Source organism: Prunus mume, linkage group LG1, assembly GCF_029339155.1.
Source record: "Prunus mume cultivar Tortuosa linkage group LG1, ASM2933915v1, whole genome shotgun sequence".
NCBI lineage: Eukaryota > Viridiplantae > Streptophyta > Magnoliopsida > Rosales > Rosaceae > Prunus > Prunus mume.
Window position 1 is genome coordinate 24,055,931 of NC_142698.1, and position 27,835 is coordinate 24,083,765.

The 27,835-nt window shown below is 37.4% G+C and overlaps 3 protein-coding genes across 3 annotated transcripts; 1 reads left to right on the forward strand and 2 right to left on the reverse strand.

Annotated features, from left to right (window-relative positions):
* Nucleotides 1-11,632: 11,632 nt before the first annotated feature.
* FOLK (Phosphatidate cytidylyltransferase family protein) lies at nucleotides 11,633-14,711 on the forward strand. The gene is made up of 6 exons (XM_008223185.3): nucleotides 11,633-12,049; nucleotides 13,006-13,073; nucleotides 13,153-13,284; nucleotides 13,830-13,945; nucleotides 14,102-14,216; nucleotides 14,307-14,711. Exons 1-6 carry the CDS (start codon nucleotides 11,681-11,683, stop codon nucleotides 14,482-14,484), a joined length of 978 nt encoding a protein of 325 aa, XP_008221407.2. The 5' UTR covers nucleotides 11,633-11,680; the 3' UTR covers nucleotides 14,485-14,711.
* Nucleotides 14,712-22,909: 8,198 nt separating this feature from the next.
* Nucleotides 22,910-24,603, reverse strand: LOC148921380 (uncharacterized). Its single transcript, XM_089048732.1, has 4 exons — nucleotides 24,309-24,603; nucleotides 23,993-24,205; nucleotides 23,773-23,884; nucleotides 22,910-23,687 (listed from the first exon to the last, which is right to left on the reverse strand). Exons 1-4 carry the CDS (start codon nucleotides 24,601-24,603, stop codon nucleotides 22,910-22,912), a joined length of 1,398 nt encoding a protein of 465 aa, XP_088904858.1.
* A 502-nt stretch (nucleotides 24,604-25,105) lies between these two features.
* On the reverse strand, nucleotides 25,106-26,092 carry LOC148921381 (uncharacterized). The gene has a single exon (XM_089048737.1). The coding sequence runs from the start codon at nucleotides 26,090-26,092 to the stop codon at nucleotides 25,106-25,108; it is 987 nt and encodes a 328-aa protein (XP_088904863.1).
* Between the last annotated feature and the right edge of the window lie 1,743 nt (nucleotides 26,093-27,835).

Genomic DNA, 27,835 nt, shown 5'->3' on the forward strand with positions numbered 1-27,835 from the left:
CCAAACTAAGGAAACAAAGAAACAAACCAAAGACAAAGCAACATAAATCCATGTAACTAATAACATTTCATATGAAGGTATGCTCCTTCTGGTTCGGCTCGGTCTTAAAGGTCACCACACCTTCCATCTCCTTCACACCATCCTCTGACTTCATATCATCATCAACATCCCCCTTCGGCTCTGGCTTGGGTTGACTTGAGCTCGCATTTTCAGTTTGCCCTGGCCCGGGATCCGGACCTGCCATCGAGGCCTGCCCTAGCTGGTTTTGTTGCTTCTCCTTCTCTTTTGCCACATTGAGTTGCTTCTGCACTTTCACTTCTGTTGCTCTTTCTTCAGCATGTTCTGTATACAAAATGAGAGATAAATTAAAAGGAAAAACATCTAATCCTCTCTTAATTACTTATATACAAAAGAGACTGTTTAAAAGGATATGCAGCAAATATAATTATATATCATAGAATGAATTCCAAACTCGAGTGTAGAGTGAGAAGCACATCTATTCTTTTTTCGCTACATAAACTAAGAAAAGTGAACTCGCCAATCTAACAGTTAAAAACGTATTTCACATTAAATGCTGCTTCGTAGAAGCAACTAGAAAGCAGAAGGAAAAATAGTTGCGACTAGTTTAACTCGATAAGCAGAAATGATAAAATAATAAAGACTAGCAATTATGCAACTTGGAAATCGTGTTCATGCAATGCTTATAATCCTAGTTTCTTTCATTCCGTTAAAGATAACCTAACTTTAACTTTATAAAAGTTTCAAGGCATATATATATTGAAAGAATAAACAAAGAAAGATGTAACTTAAAAACAAAAACAAAAACAACAATTGAAGAAAATGGTTGAAAAATCAATCTTTCACTCTCTTATACATACGTATACATTATAATATACGAGTATAGTATACTATGTTTATTAATTAATTTAATATATATATATATATATGTTTTTAGATATCTACCGATGCGGTGATTTGTGTATGCACACTATTTATTTTAACAAATAAGATACTACCATACATATCATATAATATCCCAAAATTGGTAAAATTATGTTAGTGCCTGCCTAAAGTAGACCATGGCAAATGTACGACGAGAGATAAATTGTACAAGGTTCAAATCAAGGACTTAATTTGCTAGTATATCTTGTTTGCTATGTTATATAAGTAGATATAATTTTTATTTTTATTTTTACCTTTCCTTGAGTTTGAAGGTTCCATCTGTCGACCAGACTGAATAAGGCCTGAATTTGCCATCTGCTCCATTAACCTTGCCTGTTCCCAATTCATCAACCTGCTGCTTTCATTTGCGTTGGCCTGCAAGCGGGCCTTCTGTTGGCTCAACTGCAGTTCCCTCAGCCTGGCCACCTCTTTTTTGTTCGCTTCGATTTCAGCTGCCAAATTAAAACACATTTTTATTTATCAACACATAAACTACACATATATAACACATTTTTCATTATCCAACACACAAACTACACACGCACACATATATTTATAGAGAGAGCTTCCGTTGATGGATCCTTCAAATAAGTTTATTTGAGGGACACCCTTGTAAGGCACATTTCACATTGTATTTCATTAATCCACATGTCTATTTTGTAGATATTCATTCAATAATCACCTCTACAAAAAATCATTTGAATCTGATATCATTTGACCATTCAATTAAATTATTGAAATTTATATACTTTCTTGAAACACTTTGTTCATTGATTTTAGTTGGTCTCAATTAGATGTCTTAATGATTTTCAATTTGTATGATTTTTTGCAAGGATGATATGTGAAAAATAGTTAGTTTGGATCATTGAAAAAAAATTCGTAAAGAACCCTAAAAAGTGTCCCTCAAATAAAATTATTTGAAGAATCCCTTAATAAAAGAGGATTACATATATAAACCACCAATAATGGTGAAGATATATATGGGGGTACTGGCTAGGGTTTTACCATCTTTCATTAACTTGTCCTTGGCGTAAGCAGCTATCTGTTGGCTCAAGGCCTTTTGCTCCATTTGTAGATAATGCTTGTGGTGTGTGTAGAACTCAACTTGAGGAGCTAAAAAAGCAATTTGAGCCTATGTACACAAACATTAAATGAGATATCAAATAATTATATTTAAGATATTTTTTCATACTCAAATTAAGTAGTAAATACAATGTATTTTGAACTTGAGTTAATTCATATATATGTTGAGGGAAATATCTGAATCGTATGGTTTCTGTGAGAGCTCCCAATGGTTACCTCTAGAGCCTTCGCCTTCCTTTCCATCTCCGCGATGTATTGTAGTTTCTTCAGTCTAGATTTCTGCGCCGAAGCCCGGTTTGAAATGATTCTAAAAAAAATCCATCAAATATCCGCATGAAAATGTTAGATATATATAATAACAAAAATAATACGTTACCTAAAATTACTGTTATATATTTGGACCACATATTCTGACCACGTATCATATTGATTAAACCCTTTAGTAGGAAAAACACTTACATGAAATGGAGATAACATTATTTTCTATTTCACAATCACGATATGTCATACATGATAACTTTGCATACATTCGTGATTGGCGGATATAGCAAAACAATGTTATCCCCATTTCATATAAATTTTTCTACTCTAATAGAAATAGAATTGGGACCCACATTAACAGAATATACATAAATGACTTGACTCTATTAAAGGGGTGGTCAACAAATATAAAGTGGTACAAACAAAATTATTCTATGCGGTGAACAACAAACTAACGTATATAGTTGATGGTTACCGTTTGAGCTTTTTTGGATCCATGGCCTCAGCGTCCGCGTTTTTGCCCAGTCTAACCTGAACACCATCCACAGTTACAGTTTTAGCTTTGCCATTAGCATGGTCATCATCACTATCAGAGCTTCGATTTTTTCCACCATTATTACCAGCTGCTGCAATAGCAGGAGTGGTATTAATATTGTTGAGCCTGTTGGCAATGCCGGCATTAATCCCGGGATTAAAGGCATTAATCCCGGGATTAGGCTCCGAAAGCTGGCCATGGTTGGCACTACTGCTGCTTGCACCACCCATACCTTCAGCATGGCTCATCCAGTAGGGTTGTTGTCTCCACCCTTGAAATGAAGCACTTGGGGGTAAAGGAAGGTTGGGTGGAGGCATCATTGAGAATTGCCTCGGGTCGATGGGTCTATTAGCCCATGATCCAAATCCCTCGCTAAAGCTAAGCTTCTTGTTAGGATCCATAGTTTTGCTCTTACTCTCTCCTTTTTCTCTTTCTTTGCAAAGAAAACAAGAAATGCTAGAAAACACAGACACACACACTAGGACTATACAAATAATGTCCTTATAAAGGGGAAGGAGGAATTTGTGATGGAGAACAAAGCACTCAGAAATCAATGTGTACACTTAACCTATGTTTATCCAGACAAGATACAGAAAAATTACCATATATTACCATCCCCCCACATTATTGATTGGCGCCTACAAAGCTGTCATTTGGTCTCAATTTGAAAAATCCAATAGATCAAATTACAAAACTAGTCTTTGCAAATCATGTTGGATTGAGGTAGGGTTGGGTAGTTTGGACAATTTGCAGCATCATTAGACAAGTGCTGATGGTGCTTAACATATTTGAACTTGGTTTTCCCTTTTTATCTTTGTGCTCATCTCTTAAAGGGGTTTCCTCAAAATTTCTTCCATGTATATAACCTCATCTCGATCAGGTTTGTTTTGTGCCAACCCTTTACGTGTTGTGAGAAGAACGTTGTATGAACAGTACAACAATATGATCATCAGCGACATTGTGCCATGTGGACTGCCTGACATCACACTGAATAAATTTTCAACAATAAGATCCTAATACTAGTGAAGTACATGCACTTAAGGTTACTAGCTTTCAATCTTGCTGGTCTGAGGATCAAGAAAAATTAAAGGATTTTCAATCGTTTTTATATATAGAAATGGCTTGATTGACAAAAGAAAACAAAAATCCAGGTATATAAAGTAACGCATATATATATATATGTATGCTCTCAGGTAATTCATAGTAGTCCATAGTGGAGCCACTCCTAGGCCAGGAGTGGCCTTGACCCCCCCAATTTTTTACCTCCCTTCTCTGCTATATTATATATAATATATAATACTATATACACTTAATAATCGACAACTTGTAATTTAAGTTAATGGACTCTCTAAAATAAATTAGACATGATTAAGTTTGAAATATTTAACTATAACATGTAAGTTTTAAATCATATGTATTTGATATATACTTTATTTTCTATTTCGGCCCCTTCAATTTTACAATTCTCGCTCGCCATGTAAAGACTTTTCTAACTCTAGATTAATTCCTGCACAAAAACTTGGTTCGAAGTAAATCTTACAAGAAGCTAAGGAAACACAATTAAAAATAGAAAGCAAACAAAAAATTATGTCTTGAAATGCAAATGAGGCATGCATTAATCTACAACAAAGAAAGATCTAAAGAAAATCTCTTGTTACCCTTTTACCAATAGAAAAGCATCGATGAAAAATGCATATTCTCATATGACTCCAAGGCCGCATTCAAATCCAAGGTCGATTTTCATGTGGAATTTCGCATGGTTTGATTGGATACAAGTGGAAAGAAAAGAAGTTCTTGAGATCTTTTAAAGAAATACATTTTATAAAATACTATAAACATTGTACACATAGATACGATGCATGAGCAGTATGATATATGGAAAGTTACAATGGAATCAGAGGAATGAAGTAAAAGTTGTGCGAGATAAAGAATTAATAAGTGGGTAGAAATTAAAAGTGACATATAATTAGGTTAAATTTAGTTATTTTTATTTATCTTTAAGCATGTTCAAGGTTAGACGGTTATATTTGTCTCCGCATTTTGAGTTCTCTCTTAATTATAGTATAAGTTATTAATTAGCTACAAATGTTGACACAACGTAACAAGGCAACCAAACAATTAGTTTAAGAGAATCAAAGCATGGAATTCACCAGATATGAGAAAACCTCTCGTTTATTGAATTCAGAATGATAACATCATCCCCTAGTCACGGGCTAAAGTTGGTTTAAATATTCTTAGAAACCCAAGGAATCAAAAAGGAACTAAAAAGGAAAAATAATAAAAGTTTCCAAAAACTAGTAAAATATTAAAAGGCTCGTTTGGATTGCTAAACTATCTCGAACACCCAAAAAAGCTTATACATCATGACAAAGCAATGAGTTTTACTCAAGGCATTGTTCCCTTCAAAACGGTGGGTCATGGCCCCAAATCGAAACTTGAGGCCCAAACTTGTAACTTGTCATTTTCGCTGAGGCTATCTGTTCTACATCAAATGTTGAGTCCGAACTCACATATACCTAATTTAACGAGACATATATAAGATTATGCTAGCGTTTCATTAAAATTGAACGGTTGATATATAGGGTAAAGATTTAAAAGCATGTTACTAAATGATATAGTTCTTAAACCATCACACACTACGTACAAAAAAAAGTGGCAACAGTCACCATTATTTGATGATATTTGGTGACATTTCCTGGGGTGACTAAAGTCTTTAGTCACCCCAGCAAATATCACCAAATAATGATGATTGTTGCTTTTTGTTTTTGTTTTTTTGTAGTGACATTTTCATCCAACAACTTACTTAGAGGTAAATGACCAGTGTCTTTAATTATAATTTGCTAATATGTAGTGTATGTTGTATGCAAGGTTTAAAGATTTATTTACACTAATACCCCCATAGGTTTTCGACTTTTTCACTAAATCCCCCGAGGTTTCAAATTTAACACGAACACTCCTTGAGGTTTTAAATTGTTTTCACAAAACCCATTTTCGTTGATTGTTCATTCGAAACTTGATGATTTCATCTAATAAAATGTGTGCAAATGACAAAATCAACCCCAATGAATGTATGTGCAATCTAATCTCAAAGGTTAACATTGTCATTTGGAGATATTTTTTTTATATAAAATCATCAATTTTTGGATGAAAAATCAATGGAATGGGGTTTTGTGAAAACAATTTAAAACTTTATGGGGTGTTTGGGTAATTTCTAAAACCTTAAGTAGTTTAGTGAAACAGCCAAAAACATAAAAGGGTGTTAGTACAAAAACATAAAAGGGTGTTAGTACAAATAACTCTATATACGTATGCATATTGGAGCACCAACCCTTATATCAACATGCACCATTTGTTTCATAGAAAAACTAGAGTACTTCTAGGGCTTTAGTTCCTATCATACATGGCAATTAATGTTTCATCATGAACTGTTTATATATTCACGAATCATTATTATTTTCATGGATGATCTTATTTGAAGCAGAACTTAAAAAGTTGAAGAGTTGATATCATTAAACATTGTTAGGGTGGGGGCGGGTGCTGGGCCTTGGAGGAGGGGACTAATTATAGAATCGTACTTGGGAAATGTTTTGCACTTAGCATCCTACAATTAATATAAGTAAACTAATTCAAATTTTAATGAGTTAGAATCAGGATAGGTGAAAGCTTCAAATATAACCGGATAAAATAAGAACTCATTTGATTTTAGCTGATATTCATATTAGGAAACACAAAATGCACCTTAAAAATCTCTTTGGTACAAGCCCCCTCCCAAAATATATATGCCAGCTAGAAATTTCTGGATATCCTTTACATGGCATCATAGACACAATAGGCATATGTCCTGGAAAAAAGCCTATTGCTACCAAATGGTACATGCCCTTGAGATACCCAGCAAAGAAGGAAAAACGAGAAAGGAAGATTTTAGGCTTTGTCTGGATGCAGTGAACATAAAATATTTTTTTGTTAGACAGTTTGTCATTTTAAATAAGAAATTTACCTAATCAATCGAATCTTGAATCTACCTAACCAAAGGTTCATATTGACAGTCTTAATATTACAATTTGTCAATCTGTCAAGCAAGCCAACATGTCTTTATGTATTTGTATATTTCCTATTATACTTGGATGGTAGTGGTACTATGTTTTGGGTCATTGTTTTAATCAGAAATTATTATTTTTTGGCTTTGGTACAATGGATGCTAGAAATCCAAAAAAGAAAGAGACTAAATGATTAAATTTACTTATACTAATTTAATCTAGATGATCATTTTCTCACTCTCCTTTTGTCCGCTTACACTCCTTTTTCTTTTTTAATATTTTTGACTATTACATAAAAGAGAGTGTGAGTGGACAAAAGAAGCGTGAGAACATATAATTTTCAACAAAAGCAGTGTAAGTGGACAAAAGATGAGTGGGAAAATCAGTTCCCTTTAATTTACTCAAAATACCGTAGTGTAAAACAATGTTTATGTGTTCACATAAGAAATAAATCCACAGACAAAGGACTAGCATATACTTCATTAATCAATTTCATTTATAATACAACAAATTATACTTGACAATGAAACAACCTGAAATTTATACAAAAATAAAGTCATTTTGTCATGTCAACCACTTCAAAATTTTCTTCTTTTTTAAAGTCGTAGGTAATTTTAAAAAAAAATCTACTTGAAGAATTAATGGATCTTAACTAAGTAAATAATTCAAATTCAAGTAAAGTTAACGAGTCGAAACATAAACCAAAACAAAAGCCCTCCATAATATTATTAATCATGTGTCTCTTTAACAAACACCAAACTGAGTTCATTAATTTAAGCAAGAAACATAAAGAAAATTAAAATCCCATGCACAAATACATGGATATTTGTCCGGAAAATTCCAACAAAATACTACTAATAAACCAAGCTAGCTGGAGGACTTCTATATGAAATTTCACATGAACCTGAAGGAGGGCCCAGCTGGTTCTTGCAGATCAGCATCATCATCACCATCATTATTGATCATGTTAAGCGGATTCATGGCCATGTGATCATCCATGTCCATACCCAAATGATTCATTTCAAAAGGGTCGATTAATGTGGCCATATTAGGCAGGTCCAAATCATTCATCTCCACAAACGACTGTCCTGGCCAGCCATATTGGTTCAGATCATCAGCAGGTTGGTTCAGCATCAGGGTGTCAACCAGGCCAGCCGGCCCGGTGAATTGATCAGCAAGTCCAAGCCCAAAGCCAGGCTGGTCCAGACCCAAATTGACCATTTGATAATCTGGTGGAGGGTTGAAGGCCTCAGCTGCTCCTTGTTGTAGAAGAGCTTGATGGAGCTGCCTCAGAGAGTCTCTCTCCTTCACCAGTGCCTCATGCTGAGCTGCATATACCCAAATATTTAAGTTTAACCCTTTGTTATGTTCATTCACGTATGTATCAAGAAAATTTGAAATAATATGCCGATGTTTTTATTTCACAAATGATCAATTGAGATGATACAAATAACAAAAACGGTGTTTAGATTTAGATAGAGAGAGAGAGGAGAAACCTTGTTTGAACTTAAGTTCGTCAGTATATGCAGAAAGCTTTTGTCTCATTGCATGGTTTTCCGCCCTCAGCAACTTATTACGATGACCCGCATATTTGACTCTCGGAGTGTTGACAGCTATTTCAGTCTGCACACATGATGTATATATAAAATCCCACATCAATAAAGCAAACTCCTTTTTTTGTGTGTGTGCAAAGGATCAACACTTACATGCATATATAAATTAAGTGGAACGAACAACGGAACAACACATATAATTAAGGAGAATTTATGTGGGGACGAGATGCAAGTTACCTGGAGTACTTTCACTTCGTTTTCGAGTTTCGTAACATATGCAGCCTGCTTGACCCGATACCTGAGTGAATACTCTCTGCTAGCCAAAACCCTAGAGAAAACAGATCAAACATTTTTAAAAATTATTAGATCTAGAAAAGACGGAAGGAAAATGCATGTTTCTTGAGCGGATCTTTACAGTATAATTAGATTCTTCATGTTTTAAATTTTATAGAATGTCAAAGCCTGTTCTGTACCTAAGTACAAGATATTGGGCCTCTCCACCTATTACCAATTAATTTCGGGTTGGATCTTATAATTTTAACAAAAAGTCAAAATTCAAATTTCCAACCACAGTTTTAATTTCTTAAATATTTAGGGAAAGGAGATCTATGGTAATAAGAAGGCTAGATAATAAACTTTTTCTGCTGCTTGGCGTCCATCTCTTCAAGGTCCTCATCCTCTAGATCAACAACCTGGATCTCAGAGTTGGGCTCATGAGTAGTTTCTGGTGCTAGTGCAAGTCCTTTGGCTTTGTCAGCTGCGTTACCACTGATATCATAGGATGGTGGTGCCAATGGGATAATGGGAGAGTTGGCGCTTGAGCTCTGCCACCCTAGATGAGAGGGTGGCAGAGGTGGCAGTGGGGGAAGCTGGGAGTTTGTGTTCTTGTTGAAGCTCTCCATTTGTATGTTTGTAACCTGAAAAAGCCAAGCAGTCAAACAGATGTTAGCCAAAATGACATTAATTATAACCTAGAAAACCAAAGCCTAGAATGTTACTCATACGATACTAACATCACAAAAGAAAAATGATTAGAGCAAGTGAGTATTAGGGTTCTCTATATGTCCCCTTTTATAGATACTAAACAAAGAGAAATAACTAGAGAATCTTGGATAGGAACAAGCTATAGTTTCTCTAGTTTGTCTTGTTTTTACTTTCCTTTTGATCAAAACTACCATTTTTATCTCTCTTGGCTCCATATAATTATATTTCTTAATCCTTATATTGAAGTAACATGGGATCGTATAAGCTGAAATAAAATCAAAATTATAGTGACTTTTGAAACACGTACGATCGTAAGTAAACAACAGAAATTTGGCAACTAGTTTTGTCAAAATGAACTATTTGTTTTAACTGAATAGTTTTGACAACTAATTCTAATCCGGATCAATTGATTCGTTTTTTTACTGTACTAATTATTGATGCGTGTCCGTTCTTTATTAAAGAACAAACATCCTACACAGAAAATCTCTTACTAGGGCTACATCTTTATCTTTATTTTCATTTCTTGGAGTATATATATGTTTTCTAATATAATTTCTACACATGGTATATGACACACTACAAATACTAATGAAGTATTTGGTTCAAATACATTTTTCTCAATGGTTTAGTATTTGTCACAATTGGACTAGTAAGGTGAGCATTAAGGTGATGCCCCATAGACTGCTAGAGTTTCCAATCACAAGGGCATAGAAAATTAAATGTTAAACTACGGGATAAAATGAGAGTGTGTATAATGACGCCCCCAAGAACATGTCTAGAAATACAAATCTAGTTCCTAAAAGCATTTGTAAATTTGTGTTTAGTATCAAATATTTTAATTACAGGGTAGAAATTTTTGTGTTCTCAATAACTATGATTACCTTGTAAAAAATTATATACTTAATTCAATTACCTTGTAAAAATTATATACAACGGGCGCATACAATAATTTCTCTACATACATGCAAAGTATAAGTTCGTGCAGAGTATCGGTTCATGAGCCATGTGGAATAGTTCACACTTACTATGTACATTAGATTCATGAATAATTTCAATATTCTTGTGCCGCCAGACAAATGCTTATATTTTCATTTTGCCAGTTTGTACCACACACATTTTTGCATTAACTAATATGATCAATGATCCAAATTCACAATAGACAATCTGGCGACGTAAAATACTTATATATTGTCATACTGTGAATTTAGACCATTGTTTAGATCAATACTTTTTGACTATTTGATCCATATTCAATATCTAGCAAGATGAACATTACCAGACTGTCTATCAAAAGGGCATTACCTTAGATAGAAAACACTAGCTACATTGTTTTATGTCTTCCCCCTTCTCCTTCTTATTATGCAATTTGTATGATAATCGAAATTGTTCATTTTTAAGGTCATTCCTGAAAAAGATCAGTCGAAATGAAAATCATTTTTGACATTTGATTAATAGTATAATTCATTGTCTCATCCAAACACTAGGGTTCATCTATTTATCCGAAAACAGTTCGATGGCTAAATTATTTTTTATTTGTTTAATGTTTTGTATAGAAGATCTTTAACGGTGACCTAGAAGATAGACAATTTTGATCATCAAACCACATTATAGGATAAAAACGGAATACAAAAATGTATAAAGGACAAAGTAGATAGCATTCTCTTACCCTAGATATATATAAGTATTTTGATTTTTTTTTTTTAAAGACATATATAAGTAAAGTACTTAATATATTCCATGAAAAGAGAAATCACCTCTCGACATGTTGCTAAGAATTAGAGCATCCAATCCACAATCAAATAGTTGTTCCTTATGTGGGTAGCTTGTGTGCAGGGGTGGATCCACGTTTGGGCTATAGTGGGTTCTAGCCCAATATTGACTTTGGAGAGTTATAAATTGCGCTTAGTTGTATAAGCTTAATTCAGGAAAATTAAATAATAGCCAGTCCATCTCGAGAGAAATTATAGAATGATACAGTAATACCACATCAACGTTACATAATACTCCCATCCAAATACAGCTACATATCAAATACAACCACATCAACGTATAGTACTCCCATTCAAATGGATAACTTTACCGAAGGTGGAAATGACTAATTTTACACAGTATGACGGTTTTACACTAATTTTACACAGTACTAGTGGAATTTACACAAAAACAAAAAACAAAAAACAAATATTATTATTATTATTTTTTTAAAGTGCAAATAAGGGAAGGGTAAGTTGGTTCAGAGCATTTTTTTATTTTTGGACAAAGGTTCAGAGCATTTGATTGGAGCAAAAATGCACTCTTGCCTCGCCTTAGATCCAATAGGCACAGGCACACCATGTTCGTTTCCGTGCCATGTAGGACACCTACCACGACCGTCTTCTACCTTTGGACTTGGTTTTCTTCTTCTCACTCCCAAATCAATCTCAGACATTACCTCCTACTCTCTTCTCGATGGCACACTCAGATATCCACTAACAACAACCACCATCAAGCATCGGATTCGTCGCCGCCAAGTCACGTCAGCTCTCGCCACTATGCTTCCTCAAAACCCGCAAAACCCGGTCGTCGCTGATATTTGCGCTACCTTCATTGCCGGTGGTGTTGCTCTGTTCTTCCTTCTGTTGTGGGAAGAGACCGCCAAACGTGGGGTCTTCGACCAGGTCAAAATCCCATCTTTCTCTTCTCTTTTGGGTACCCAGTATAACGCGTATTTGTACGTATTTGTATACGTTTTCTGTTTCGATATACAATTTTTCGTCTAATCTTTGGTGGGTTGTGTTGGGTTCTGATTGATTTGTGGGAAAGCACTGATTTTGTTGATAATTAAGAACCATAGCTAAAAGATTTTACAAAATTGGTTAAAAATTGCAACTGTAAACCTCGCCTCAATTAGTGTACTGACAACTTCCAAAGGAGACTATTTATGCTTAAGTATACTGGAAATATAATTGGTTGTACCACTAAAGCTGCTGCTGTTGTGAAGAATGGGGAGCAAAAGCATGCCACATGTAGCAGGATTGAATGTTGTTTCTTTTTTGTTAGAAGGGGCTGCTAGTATTTTCCTCTGCAAGTAATAGCTGAAGAGTGAGCTTGTATGAACTTAACCAGTGAGTGTTTGGTGGTTCACTGTCTGTGTGCCTGTAGTAGTCATCCCTGCTGAAAGTGCTTTCAGATTATTTATCTTTTCCCATGTTTTGATAGCTGATTTTAGCGGGTTTGCTAGATTGTCTGTCTGCTAGGGAACTTAAGCTACAGCAAGGGGATCCACTGTCATTAGGTCTCATTAAATCTCAAACAAGGGAGTGATCAATTGAGATGGAGTGTGATAGATTGTTTTACAATCGAGGAGTTGTATTAGTATTTACAGTTTTGTCGTATGCAACATCTCATCCCTCTAATTCTTAGCCTAAATAGGGACATGCTTGCTCTTGTAAATTTATTGCTTTTAGACTTTTGCATGCCTTTTGCCTTCTCAACATGTAGGAGAAGGGAAATCTGATCCTATCACGGGTTCTGCTTCAATTTCTATATTGTGACAGATAGATTCTCCTTCTTAGCATAACTTACTGTCCTAAAAGCCTGTGCATCTAAGAGTATGTTATCTTTTCTTTTGTAGAAACTCAATAGAAAGTGTGTGCATGTAAGCATTGGCCTAGTTTTCATGCTTTGCTGGCCTCTATTCAGGTAATCGCATGACTAAATAAGTCGTTTTAATAACTTTACCATGCATCTGACTGATAATAGGTACTATGTATAATTACAGTTCTGGCCTTCGAGGAGCATTTTTAGCATCTCTTACTCCAGGCATCAATATTTTCCGTATGCTTCTATTGGGACTCGGTATATGGAAAGATGAAGCAACAGTGAAATCAATAAGCAGATATGGAGACTACAGGTAATGATTTTGAAAGACTTTTCTGCTATAAACATTCCCGAATAATCTCTCATTAGTTTTTCAAATCTGTTTGTCACTTTTCTCGGGATTGTAAAGAGATAGATGATGAGTCTACAAACTTCTCAAAGTGAAAACCGATCAAACTAATGTAAGACTACCTCCTCTAGATAAGAACTTTCTTTTGCTGCATTTCAATCTCCTTTACAATCTTCACAACTGGATCCCAAAAATTAACGCTGGAGATTACCACATGATGGAAGACCCAATTATCTCATTACCCAACTCCCCAACACATAACCCCATCTAGATCCTTCCAAAAGGAAACTACTTCCTCTCATTGGTCAGCAGAGGAATAGGTTATGGTTATTTACCAATTTGTTGGCCCTTGAAATTTTGATGCCTGCTAGTGGGAACCAAATTTCTAGAAGTAAGCCATGTATGAGCGAAGACTACAAACAATGTTTGCTTTATGCTTATTTCAATTTGTTGATTACCTAATAAGTTTCATACATGATTTCTTATTTTCCCTTTACTTCATGCATCAGGGAACTTCTTAAGGGGCCACTGTACTATGCCACGACAATAACTTTGGCTTGTATAATCTATTGGAGAACTTCCCCCATTGCAATTGCTCTTATATGCAATCTGTGTGCTGGAGATGGTACATCTAACTGATTCAGTTTGTCCATTCTGTTGTCTTGATTTAGGTTGACTTTTAGCTTTTCTAGTAAAACACTTGATTTCATGGTTAAGCTGCTCAGGACTTATATCAAACTTCTATTGAAGGATTATAATTGATTTTACTTACTTCCTTCAGGTTTAGCAGACATTGTTGGTAGGCGGTTTGGTACTCGGAAAATTCCATACAACAGAAACAAATCCATAGTTGGTAGTGTTGCAATGGCATCTGCTGGTTTTTTAACATCTATCGGGTAACTTTGCTTGCTTATTTTGTTGCTGTTTTAGAACTGGATTGAACCTTAGAATCTAGCATGTTTCTTACTGGTTGGCAATGTTGACAGGTATATGCACTATTTCTCCAGATTTGGATTTGTTCAGGAGAGTTGGGGTATGGTTTTGGGTTTCTTGGTTGTGTCTCTTGCCTCAGCACTGGTAGAATCACTCCCGATAAGCACTAACCTTGATGACAACCTAACAGTTCCACTTGCTTCTATATTAGTCGGCAGTTTGGTTTTCTGATTTGGGTAATCCTTGTAAATAGTGGCGAAAGAATCAACTGCATTTGGCCAACTTGATTGGGTGTTGTAATATGTGTACTATAGTATTGTTTCTTAGCTTGACGATCTGTAACGGATAATATGGTACCCATAAATGATGTAACCTTGATGCTCTTTTGTGAAAATTCATCACAATGCAGGTGACTTACCAGCCCCGCATGAATATGACAACTGTGTTTCTTCTTGTAATCGAAGGCATTCCGCGTGCATCAATGCACGTGTTTTATTTTTATTTACAGTCTTTACCCACAATTAACCAAGTGAAAATGTTTGCTACACATCTTCTATGATTTTAGCATGTTTTGAGTCCCAGAAAACACTCAAATCATAGATAGCAGGAGCACAAAAGACTGAAGTAAGGGCTGTGTTTTCAGTCCTAGTGACGAAACGACATGCAGGATAATGGTAACAAATTTGCTTACCAGATTTAAGACCAAGAGGTAGCATTATCACTTCACCTAATCCATGCCAGGTGTTATATAAATTAACTATGATTATCATTTGGTAACAGTTATGGCCACACACATTAATTATGATTATAGGGGCATCAGGACTACTGACGAACTGTTTTGGTTTAGGTCGGTTTACAAAAGCCCAAAACGCAATTAAAGAAATCATTATCGTCCAGTTTTGAACTGTTTGAATTTATATTTGTGTGTGTGTGTTTAAAACCAATCCAAACCAACCACTACAGTTTGAATCGGCCGGATCCATGCCCACTCCTAGTTTGAGCCAAGAGGCATCAAAGATGCTCGTCTCCTACCTTGTCTCCTACGAACTTGGAATATCCGCCGCTTGGTCGTTCAAATGATTAATTAGATCAGCCTACCAGCTCCAAGCTTCCAATCCTACTCATTTCATTGCTTCCTTAATGGGAGAGTGATAGCTTCTGATTTCCCAAACAAATCAATCATCCAAACTAACGGTTCAAAATAAAAGAGACAACTAACTGAAGTAGCAAATATACAAGAAAAAAATGAAGGAACATAGAAGATATTAGCTGTGTGATTGAGAATTCAAACATTATAAAAACACAAGATAAGGGACATTTAACGGTGACAAAGACATCATGGAAGGCTCATCACAGCCACAGCCCAGATTACATGTTAGCCAAACAAGGCCAAAACAGAATTGCTCTGCACTTACCAAGTCCCCCACGCAAATCTCTCTAAAAACAAAATCACTTGTTATGAACTAGAAGACGTCAATGGCAACTCTGCTGCACCATTTTCCTGTGCACCAACATCATCTGTCCTCTTTTTCTTCAACCACAGTGAGAAACAATTGAATGGCTTCTCAACAACAGCAGAATCTTCTTCATCAACTGAATTCAATCGCGGTTGAGGACTCTTAGCTCGCTTGAGACATGGAAGCACAGCAAGGCAGAGAATGAAAGCAGCAAAGAGAACAACCACAACCACCATCATGACCTCCCCATGCAAGGCAAAGTGCCTATCACTCAAGAAGGGAATCCCATCTTGGTCTTGGTCTTGGTTGGGAGCCATGGCAGGTGACATGGTAAGCAATTTGTGAAGTGCCCATGTTGCTGTTGATGTCGGTTTCTTCATCATCTCTAGATTTCTAATCTCTTACTTGCTAAGGTATTGTGATTTTCCAAGTGGGGGTTTTTTTGGGTTTTGCCAGTAAAAAAGTGTGAAATGTTTGACTCTCGTATAGATGTGTCTCATTGCCATTTATGGAACGTGACACTTAGCGCCAGTTTGTCATTGTTGTGCTATGAAAATAATCATTGTTAAATTTCTGTGAGAAAGCAGTTTGACATTTGTAAACTTTTCGTTAAAAATGTTGTTAGTATTGATTCTTGCATATGTAAAATGATTCCTACATAATCATTACATCTTCAAACGATTCTGCAGTAATCAGAAAATAAAAACAGTACTGCTTTCTCTTATAACTTTCTCTCACATTAATTTTTAATAATAAATAATTTTCTCATAATTTACTAAATGGACTGAGTTTAAATCGGCATTTATTATCCTGGGTTTTTCTGAGCCGAAATAAGGTTAGGGAAGGGTAATGGGTTAGTGGGCCCATCACCTTGGCTTTTGTTATTCCAATTTTGGTCTTTTCAGAGAGGGGTAATGGGTTAGTGGGCCCATCACCTTGGCTTTTGTTATTCCAATTTTGGCATTTTCAGGGAAGGGGTAATGGGTTAGTGGGCCAATCACCTTAGCCCAAATTTGAAAGGCTGATAGGGAATTCTGACTCCAGAGTCGGGGGGCCATGCTTGCTGTATTACTTGTCTATCGTATTCGTTCCGTGTTGGCTTCATCAATCGCATGTGTACAACGATAAATTTTTTGGTGTGGTCGTTACGATTCAACGTGCTGTCTGAGTTCACATATAAATAATGTCTTGTTGACGGGTCTGAGTCATTCTATTGGTGTGGACGTTACATTTCGACGTGCTGTCGAAGTTCACATATAAATAATGTCTTGTTAACGGGTCTGAGTCATTCTATAGTAAGGGTTTTAGATAAGACCCTTAGATGAGGTCATATATTTTAATTATTAGATAAAAATTAACTAATTTGATTCAATGATTAATCAATTTGGATCGACAGTTATAGGATAGGGCCTTAAGGCCCTCACTATATAATTCTTGAACCGGGTCTAACTCAGTGAAAAATTGTCTTGACTTGAAAACCATAGGTCTTAGGTGCAAACCTCATGACATCTTGGTTGTGTATACGTGTGAGAAACTCTCCCTCCCATGTGGTTTAGATTATCGTTTGTATTAAAAAAAAATGTATTTTATTAATTAATATTATAGCTTAAAATATAAACTAGTTGTTCATTCATAGTTGAGATTTTTTTTATTTTTTTATTTTTTTTTATTTTGCTGTTAAAGGCTTTACTGACACGATAGTTGTTAGACCTCCCAAAAGAGAAGCTTTCATATCGAGAAAGACTTTCATGAAACGGGGATAACAGTATTTTATTATACCTAACCAATAACACTATGACACACATGATAACACTTCTACATGATATAGCATTATTGGTTGAAAATAGCAAAACCAGTATTATCCCCGTTGCAAATAAGTTTTTCTCCTTCACATCCCCTATTTTTGGTGTTAAAAGTCACTAGGCTCAAAACAACCTAGAGAAGGTAACAATGGAAAAGATGTTCAATAAATGAGTTAAGTTGGAAAATAGTGGCATGAGAGTGATGAACTGTCAACTGTGGTAGTTAGAGACCCACAAGTTTAGCAAATAAGAATACATGTGTTTTTCTTGATGTTGGCTATGCTTGGTTTTATGAACGTTTGTAAGTGATTTTGATGGTGGGTGATGGCCATCCCATGGTGATTGGAGGGTTTCAAAGTGTAGGAAGAGTGGAAAGCTTGAGACTTATAGTTTTGATCTCAGCAACAACAGATGGGAGAGAGAGTTTTTCTCATGGCATGCAGTTGATGGTTCCCCTTAAGAAATTTTCCAGTAAATCGTGTGATGTTGAAATGTATAGTAAAAAATACTTGATAGTAATTTTCACAGAAACAAAAATATACAACATGGGAAGGAATTCGGAAATAGAAGAGGTATTGTCTATCTTTTGCTTTAATTTATGTTTCCAACGAAATAGAAAATAAAAAGTTGACTAACTCTTATCTCTAATCTGTTTATAATATTATTATTCATGAGTTTTAACTCAATTGATATGGAATGGGTGGATCGAAAATAAAGATCTTAAGTCTAATTCTAAATGAAATGACACAAATGTATACTGATTCTTATGTACCAAGATTCATTAGTTTATAGTCACTATACAAAAATGACTATAAACTAATGTTAATTAAAATAAGTTCTCATTAGTTTCTTGATGTAAATTTGTTGCTTTTTGGTTTATAGTCACTACAGAGTTTCCTATTGTGATTGATAGGAAACCAATTTCACCTTCTTTTTTTTCCCAAAACTAATTTCTCCTAATTTACTTGAAATCAATGACTAATAAATGGAGTTCAATGACTAAGAAAATTTTGTGATCTTAAGGGGACTCCCGAGGGATGAAACCTCAATCACAAATCACTACACCAACCTTGCTTTTTTAATATTTAATATGTAACACAATATTTATATTCACAATCGAAGGTTTTTAAAAACAAAACAAAACAAAAATCAATTCAACATCAATTCGTGCACGATTTGTTTACAAATCCATCATACTCTAGAGTTATATATAAATTGCAATAGACTACCACTCTAAAACAAAACAATGCAAATATCAATTAAGCAAAACGAAAACAAAAATCATTTACAACTATTTCTTTTGGGTTTTGTGCCCTTCAACATGGACACTAAACAATCATCTAACATACACACAACATTGTCGTTTATAATCTTGCCAATCTATCTAGCATGCACATTATACACACATTATAGTTATTGTTTCTACATAGACACACTACACTAGTCATTCTTTCCTTCGTGAAATAAAAATGACACCGAAGAAATGTCAGTTGCCACACAAAAAATACACTCAAAAGCCAACACAAATGAAAGTTAAGCTACCAAGGGCAATGTAAAGAGCACATAAAACAAAAAGAAAACAGAAAGTACAATGCAGAACCAACAAATTTACAGAGACTTATCAATTTTTGAGAGAATTGTATGAATTAAAAAACAGAAACTACAATACAATTATTATTCCATAACAAAACATAACATAAACACTAAGACGCTAAAGAACGACGACAAAACAATGACCAATCCACAATCTAACTAAAACATAAGTAAATAAATAAATAAACTATCAAATTAACTTAAAAAATCATACCAATATCCAATTAACATAGCCAAATGTAATTAAATGAAACAAAAACTGCAATGCATTTTGTGGAAACTGCAACGCAATTTGTGCAAATCTGCAATGTAGCTCCAAAGATATAGTCAAGAGTTATGATCAAGAGTTGCAGTTGATATAAGTAAAAGAAGAGGCATGAATATGCAGGTGGAAATCAAAATGTAAAAAGAATCGAGAAGCATCTATCACTGTTGTATTTTTCCAAATTAAGCAAACATCTTATAATGAAATGAAGATAGGAACTCATAACAAGCCCTCATTAGAGTAACAATGTCCAAAAACACAAGATGAACACCACACCACACTCAACACACATAATTGCTCATTAGTGTTGTAAATATAAAAAAGATTAGATATCACTTAGTACCATCAAATAGTTCTTTATTCCTCATCGCCCAAATCATTGAACGCATCGCTCAAATCATTGAGCATTTCATCCCACGTCTCCTCCACATGCAGATGAAATGAGTATCCATCAACAGGAAGAACAAAATTGTCCATACAACAAAGAAATTCAGAACCCTCGCACATAAATTTACTAATACGAGACACAAGCTTTGATAATTCATCATTGTTCTCATTGAAACCAAAACAATCTCTAGCATCCAACATCACCAGATCTTTGCATCCGCATAGCAACATGACAGACCATCCCGATTAACTTTTGTACCCTTCAAATTTAAGTACTTTTTTTTTTTGGTCTGAAATTCATGTTGTATTCCAAAGGATCCCAAAACAGGGAATAGAAATACAGATAGAAGGCAAAAGCCACAAAGAGCCAGCATAACACATGAAACAAACTACCAAAAGCAAGGTTAGACATAGCTAGATTCCACCGGAACCTAGAACAAACAGTCCCTACCCAGCAAACTAACTACTAATAGGAATTAAAACTAAATTGCAGATGCAACAAGAGGTGGACAAGGCAAACCATCAGATGTTAACACCCCAACGAGAGACAATGGTGGTCTGTCGACCCAACTTTGCGTTCCATAGCTCTGTTACCTATCGACGCCGCTGCATGAGCCGCACGATTTGCACTCCTAGGTACCCAAGACCAAATCACCTCTTCGAAGCTCGAAACCACATCATGGATTTCGTCAATAAGAGGGAGGATAGCCCAGGAGTTGTTATCATGATTTCCAGAGATGCCATCTAGTAACACCTTGCAATCTGTCTCCAAGATGACTTTCATATTACCCCTGTTTTTAGCAAGATGTAAAGCACAAAGAGCTGCTGCCGCTTCTGCACTAAGAGATGAAACACATGAAAGTGGGGAGGCAAGACCACCACACCAATCCCCAGAGGAATTACGAGACACAATGCCAATGCTGCCCTTCATTGTGCCAGGAAGCCAAGAGCCATCCAAGTTGAATTTTACACAGCTTGGGCTTGGATTAGACCACCGGGTTCCTTGGACTTGATGAACAGGAGAAAGGTTCCCTCTAGCATCAACCTTGGAGATAACCGCTAAATATTCAGAGCAAGCATCTCTAGCATGGGTGATCACAAGCCTCGGATCAAGGGCTAACCCCATTAAAAACGAATTTGCACCTTGCCTTCCAGATTTCCCAACACAGGAAACTGAGAAAAGATAATAAAAAATTGCCATCCGTTCTTGAGGTGCCAGGTATCGAAATAACGCCTTCAATCCATCTATCAAAAGTCGAGATCCTCCGGGGGTCAACTTTGTAGGAAAGGTCTGAGCCAAACCACACAAGTTGAGTCCACGGGCAAAGAAAAAGAATGTGCTCCACCGATTCTTCAAAACCTTCGCATATTGGGCAGATAGGATCCGTTGCAATTTTTCTTTTAAAAAGAGCAAGTCTGGTTGAGATGGATCCAGATAGAGCTCTCCAAAGAAACAGTTTTATTTTTGGGAGAGTCTCCATCTTCCATATGGTCTTCCAAACCCCTTCCGAGACAAAGTGTGAGGAGTGATTATGGCTTGCAATGTCGGTATTTTGTCTAGCATGAAAACGGTGGTACCCCGACTTGACAGTATACGAGCCACTTGAGTTCCATGGCCAAACAAGGCGATCCGGTCTGGAAGAGTGACCAATGGGGATGCATCTGATGCTCTGAAGAATGTCATTGTTTATGAAGGTGGAGATACTATCCAGCTTCCATGTGTGGTTTTGTTTGTCCATTAGTTCTTGGACCAATTGGGGGGCTTGAGGAGGAATTGGCTGCAAAGTTTTCACAGGTCCCAACTCACAGGAAGGGATCCAGATATCGTTCCATATATTCGTGTTTGCGCCACTAAAAATTTGGAAGCGTGCTTCTTTCATCATTGCCTTTCTTCCTTCAAGAAGGCTCACCCAGGCCCATGAAGGGCGAGAACCCTTAGTTGCATTAAGGAAGTCAGTCGTAGGGAAATAACGCGCTTTCAAGATCTTAACCCAAGCAGCTTTAGGGTTCAAAATAATTCTCCAACTTTGCTTGGCAAGAAGAGCTAAATTGAAGTTGGACAAGTCGCGAAATCCCAAACCTCCCACTTTCTTGGCCAAGCATAATTTTTTCCAGGATTTCCAATGAATTCCAGCGCTCTCCTCATTATTGCCCCACCAAAATGAAGCCAAGTCACTGTTGATTTGATTACATGTTCCTTCCGGGAAACGAAAACAAGTCATAGGAAAAGGCAGCTTACTACGCCTTTAGAAGAACTTCTTTCCCAGCAAGGGAAAGGGAGTTGAGTTTCCAGCCATCAATTTTCTTCCGGATCCTCTCTTTGATGTAGCCTAGAGCTGCATTCTTGGATCTTCCCCATATTGTTGGAAGGCCCAAATAGATTCCAGGGTTGTCAACTCCATTAATATTCAGAAGAGCACAAATATCATGTCTAGTATTTGCTGGAGTGTTGGGAGAGAAAAAAAGGCTGGATTTTTGAGAATTGATGCACTGACCAGAGGCTAAGCAATACTTGTCCAGCTTCTCTTTTAGCTTCATACAGTTTTGAGCTTCAGCTTTCACAAAGAACAAAGCGTCGTCGGCGAAAAATAGATGGGAAATCATTGGGCATCTGCGTGCGATACGGATGCCTTTGATCTCTCCATTATGAACAGCACTAGACAAGTTTCTCGAGAGGGCTTCACTCACAAGCAAGAATAGGTAGGGAGAAAGCGGATCCCCTTGTCTTAGGCCACGAGTCGGTTTGAAGAATTTACCCGGTTGGCCATTGATAATAACTGCAAAGGAAACCGTAGAAATGCAGTTCATGATGAGGTTGATCCAAACTCTAGCAAAGCCCATTTTCAACATTACAGCCTCTAGAAAATCCCACTCAATCCGATCATAAGCCTTGTTCATGTCGATCTTTAAACCCGCCTCATGTACACCCCCTGAATTCTTTAATTTCAAATAATGAAATGTCTCATGTGCCATGAGAATATTGTCTTGGATTTGCCTCTCTGGCACAAAGGCATTCTGGTTTTCAGAAATGATGTCTGGGAGAATTGATTTCAGTCTGTTTGCAATGACTTTAGCCAAAATCTTGTAAGAGTTGTTGCATAGGCCAATTGGCCTAAACTGATTAGTGCTCATTGGCGCTTGGACTTTAGGAATCAGAGCAATGAACGTCTTATTAAGGGCTTCCAAACGGCATCGACCAAATTGAAGATCACTAGTGGTTCCACAGACAATGGGTTTGACAATATCCCAGAAGAATTTGTAGAACATTCCTGGGAAGCCGTCAGGGCCAGTGCCTTGTCAGCTCCAAGTTGGTGCGTAGCTAATTTAATCTCCTCTTCCGTGAAAGGGGCAAGAAGTGTGGCATTCATCTCTGTGGTGATGGTGGAGTCCACTTTACTGAGAATTTCAGACCAATCTCTAGGCCCAGAAGTAGTGAATAAGTCACGAAAGAAATGAAAGAATTCATTCTTGACTGCTTTCTCACCAACAAGCCACTCCCCCCTAGTATTTTGAATCTTAACCACACGATTTCTTTGTCTCCTTTGAATGGTTGATAAGTGAAAAAATTTTGAGTTGGCATCGCCAGATTTGAGCCACGATATTCTTGAGCGTTGCTTCCAATATTGCTCTTCCCAGTTCCAGAGTTTGTCAAGCTCAATTTTGATACTTCTTTGCTGGGGGACACAGACATCCTGAATGTTCTCGTTTTGGAGCTGCTCAAGTTCCAAGGTCAGCTCCCTTATTCGAGTTTTGCAGTTAAGAAAGTGGACTTTGTTCCATTTAATTAAGCGAGTCTTGCAAAGCTGCAAGTTGCGAGTCCATTTCACATCGTTCTTGGCATAGCCTCCATCAGACCAACAATCCTTGATGATATTGCCACATTCCTCCTCATGTAGCCATCTCGCTTCAAAACGGAATATGCTGCCTTTGCTGCGACAGGCAGTGGTTACTGTCAAGAAGGATAGGACAGTGATCAGATCCTATCTTAGCGCAATGGGTGACACAAGTGCCTTGCCACTCTTCAAGCCATTCAGGGTTGGCTAGAGCACGATCAAGTCTCTCTCTCAGGATTACATTGTCTCCCACAAGTCTCTCCCACGTGAAACCTTGACCTTTAAACCCCAAATCTATCAAATTACAAGAGTTCAAAAATTCAATTAAGAATCTTCTGCGGGAAGGATTCCAACCATTTCCTCCTTCTTTTTCATGTTGCCAAGAAATTTCGTTCAAATCACCCATAACCATCCAGGGAATGTGATCTTTACGCCCCCAAGCATTCAAAGTCTCCCAAAACTCCACTTTCTCGCTGTTGTATGGCGTACCGTACACCCACGTGCATCTTCCATAAAAAGAATCAGAAGGCACCTTGACCACTGCATCAATCCAATTCTTTGTTACATCTAAGAATTCAATTTCCACCGTTGATTTCCACCAAATGCAGAGACCACCTGCTCTTCCAATAGGATCAACAGTCAATCCCTTATGATAGCCACACTGTCTCCTCGTGTTCTTTATACTGTGGCTGTTCTGTTTTGTTTCCATAAGAAAAACCACAGAGGGATTTTTTGAATGAAGGAGCTCCTTCAAATAAAGAATTGTCAAGGGATTCCCCAAACCTTGACAATTCCAGGAGAGCTGTATCATGATCCCCTTGTGGCTGTTCTAGGCCAGCCACCACCGCCTTGGGGTTTTGAGAAAACCCCAAATCAGTTGTGGGTTGTCTCCCTTCTGCCAACTCAAGCTCCTTCGAGGGGCTAATAGTAACATCACACAAATTCCCCAAATCAGTCACAGGATTGCTACTTTTTTTCTCTGGTTTCCTTTTTTCTTGGCCGAGTCCCTTCATACCCTTAGGTCTACCTCTAACCCCTCTACCTCCTCTGTTTGAAAGGCGCAGTGAGCGGCTGGGAAGAGGGCTATGAGAAGTTTTGGCTTTTTAGCAGGTTGGGCTTCCTCCAAAGGTATGGGAATTTCCCCCAGTTTCAATTTTCCTTTTCCTTTTTTTTTTCCAGGGTCAATTGCATTGGATGAGGCAATAGAAGGCTCAGAAGTGGCAGTCTCAACAAACGTTGGCCCAACATTAAGAGGTGTGGCATCTGTTGAAGGCCCATCTAAGAATCTGTTCCCTAAAAGGTTTGAAGCATTTTCAAAGGCCCAAGGAGGGACCCTATCCGGTCGCACCAATTTTTTTTGAGAGACAACCCATTCACAGCTATGGTCGGGTCCCATTTTGAAATCGGGTCCCAAAGTCAGGATCAGCGATTAGCATAGTCGCTCGAGTAGGTCACTCAAAGCGAGGATAGCCTGGCCCATCCTGTGTTGCAGCGATGCGAATCGGTTGGGGAGCATCAATCTCGGGAGAATTTTTCTTTGGCTGCAGTCTGCGGGTTGCGAGAAATAGCGGACCTCGTGTTTGTTGTCGGATTTGTCTGTATTCGTGTCTGTTGGGTCCTCACGAAGGTTTGAACGTATTCCGGTTCAACAACGCCGGAAAGGCCGTACAAGCCACCGCTTTCTCTCTCCAAACATCCCCTCCAATTATTCAAGTCCATACCAGATTGAGCATTTCGGTTGGCATGGCGTTGAAGGAAGAGGTGTGTGCTTGCTTTAGATATTGTTGGAGCTTGGAGGTCTTCAAAACCACCCGCATGTATAAGACCCCTGGAGTTAATGGAGTTAATGGTCCAGGGGCATCCTCTTGAGTGACCAAGCCGTCCACAGTTGCGGCAATAATCCTTCAGACCTTCATACTTTAATCTAATCTTCCTCTTTCCAGTGGTAGGGCAGGGCATAGTAAAACTAGGGATCAGTGGTTTAGTGGCATCAAAGTCAATCTTCAATCTGAGAAAGCCTCTGAAACCTGTTGTTTCCAAATTCTCCACCTCAAGAACTGCTCCAACCCTTTCACCAAGGGTTCTAGCGTTTTTCATAGTGCAGAAGTTACGGGGGATGCCGTGAGCTTGCACCCAAAAAACTGCCCGATTTGCTACAATATCGTCTAAAGAGTGGTACAGAGGCCAAGGTTTAATGGTGAAAGGATTCCCTTTTATAAACCACGGACTTCCGTCTATGAGTCTGCTAGCCACCGCTTCATCCCCAACAGTGATTGAGTACACATTTTCCTTTGCCTTCAAAACTTTGACCTGCCCCATGTTTGTCCAGATTGCACGCAGCACATCTTTAACAATACCCTGGGTGGGTTCATGGTCAGCAATGAGAAGACCTACAAGAGTGATTTTGTTTTCAATATTCTCCTCCAGATCGAGGGAATCATCAAAACGTATCGACATTTCCTCCATCATCAGCTCGTCCTCCAGGATGTCAAGGGATGCCATTCTGGTGGTTGAGAAGATAAGGAAGCAGATAGACGAGCTCAGGTAAAACTCGAACTCGCATGCAGACAGCCACAGCTAAGGGCTCACAAAACTAGCAACAACAGACACAGAGGGTGTAGATTCAGGTTTATCTTCCCCTTTGAAATCCCAGAGAACAGACAAAGGTTAAGAACACAGAGGGACGTTCCTTGTTATCCTTATAGTTATACGGTGAAGTATACTAATTCTTATCAGGAGGATACAAACACCCTGATGTAGTAACATCGGAACGGAAGACGGTGGTGTGGGTTTGTTTAAAAAAAAAAAAACTGCAAAAGAGGAGATGAAGGTAACAAATGAGTTCAAATTTAAGTACTTGATATTAGGCACCAACTTCACAATTGACAATGCCTCACGTCCATGAGCAGAGCCTTTGGACAAATCTAAACCATAAAAATTCTTGCAACATGTTTATATAATTGCAAGTATTTTCGCCAAATTTAAGCATGAACCCAATGCTAACACCTCCGAAGTTTTCCAGTTGCCAATCAGCTTTCGGTTCGTGTGTTTGCTGTCCAATAAATCTCCTGGTAAACTCAAAATCACAAGGCCAGGACACCTGCACACATTCCACAACAACAAAAATGCTACATTTACATTTAAAAGGAAAATTAAACTGGGTATACTTGAGGGTTTTGAAAATTAACATGTTTTGTTAATCAAGAGAAAATGAGAAAACTTTTACATTTGCAGCAAATTCAAAGGCTTCTACTGTACAGCATTTGGGAAGCTTGAGCAGAGACATTAGCGTTTCCGCTGCTCCGATTGATCACAAACTTTAAAAAAGAGCAACGATTCCCATCAATTTGATACTCACTCGCAAATCTGTCCATAAGATTTTGAAAATCCGGACATTCAGAGACATCCCAAGGCCAGACTTCAATACATTCGTTGTCTGGGAAAATGAGAGATTGCCAGCATGAAGGATTGAGGGTCGCCTTGTACCATGACTTGCACACAAAATGAACATCCAAAAGCAGACTCCAATCCAACTTTCTCCAACACTTTGACCAAGCAGTCCATTTCTAAGTCCTCCCATCTTCATTCGTCCATCTGCAACAACGATTTAATATAACTACATATGCATACAATAAATTAATTAAACACCAAATTAAAAGAAGAAGAAAAAAACCATAAATTTCAAAAGAATACAAAGAAACCTGGGAAAACAATAATATGGCAATCCTTTTCCTATATAATAAGAACAAACAGGAATTAATTGATGAAGTGTTGGATAATTGTTCATTCAACAAGCACTTTCCACATTCCAACAACAAAAAGTAAGAAACCAGTTACTAGTCCAGCAATACAATAATAGAGGCAAAGCAATTCTAGTATTTCCTTTTGGAAAAGCAAGCAAGGCCCTTTGTTTCTAAAAATCCGCCTAGGCGGGAGCTAGGCGGCTGGGCTGGCCACCTAGGCGGGTTGGGTATTTTTTCGGTGCCGAAACCGAAGAAAACAAATCGGAGCTTGAGTTGATAGAGAAGCGAAATGGTCGTCCTCTGCGAGTGCAAGTTCCATCCACTGCGGGCGCAAGCTTCGTGATCATTTTGAATATATATAAAGAGTCTAGCCGCGCGGCGATACCTTTAAAATATTCGAATATATTAATATTTAAAGAGTATAGCCGGTTAAAATACAGTATAGCCGAGCGGCTATACCAGTTAAATATACAATCATATCATTTTAGGGTTTAGGGCTAAA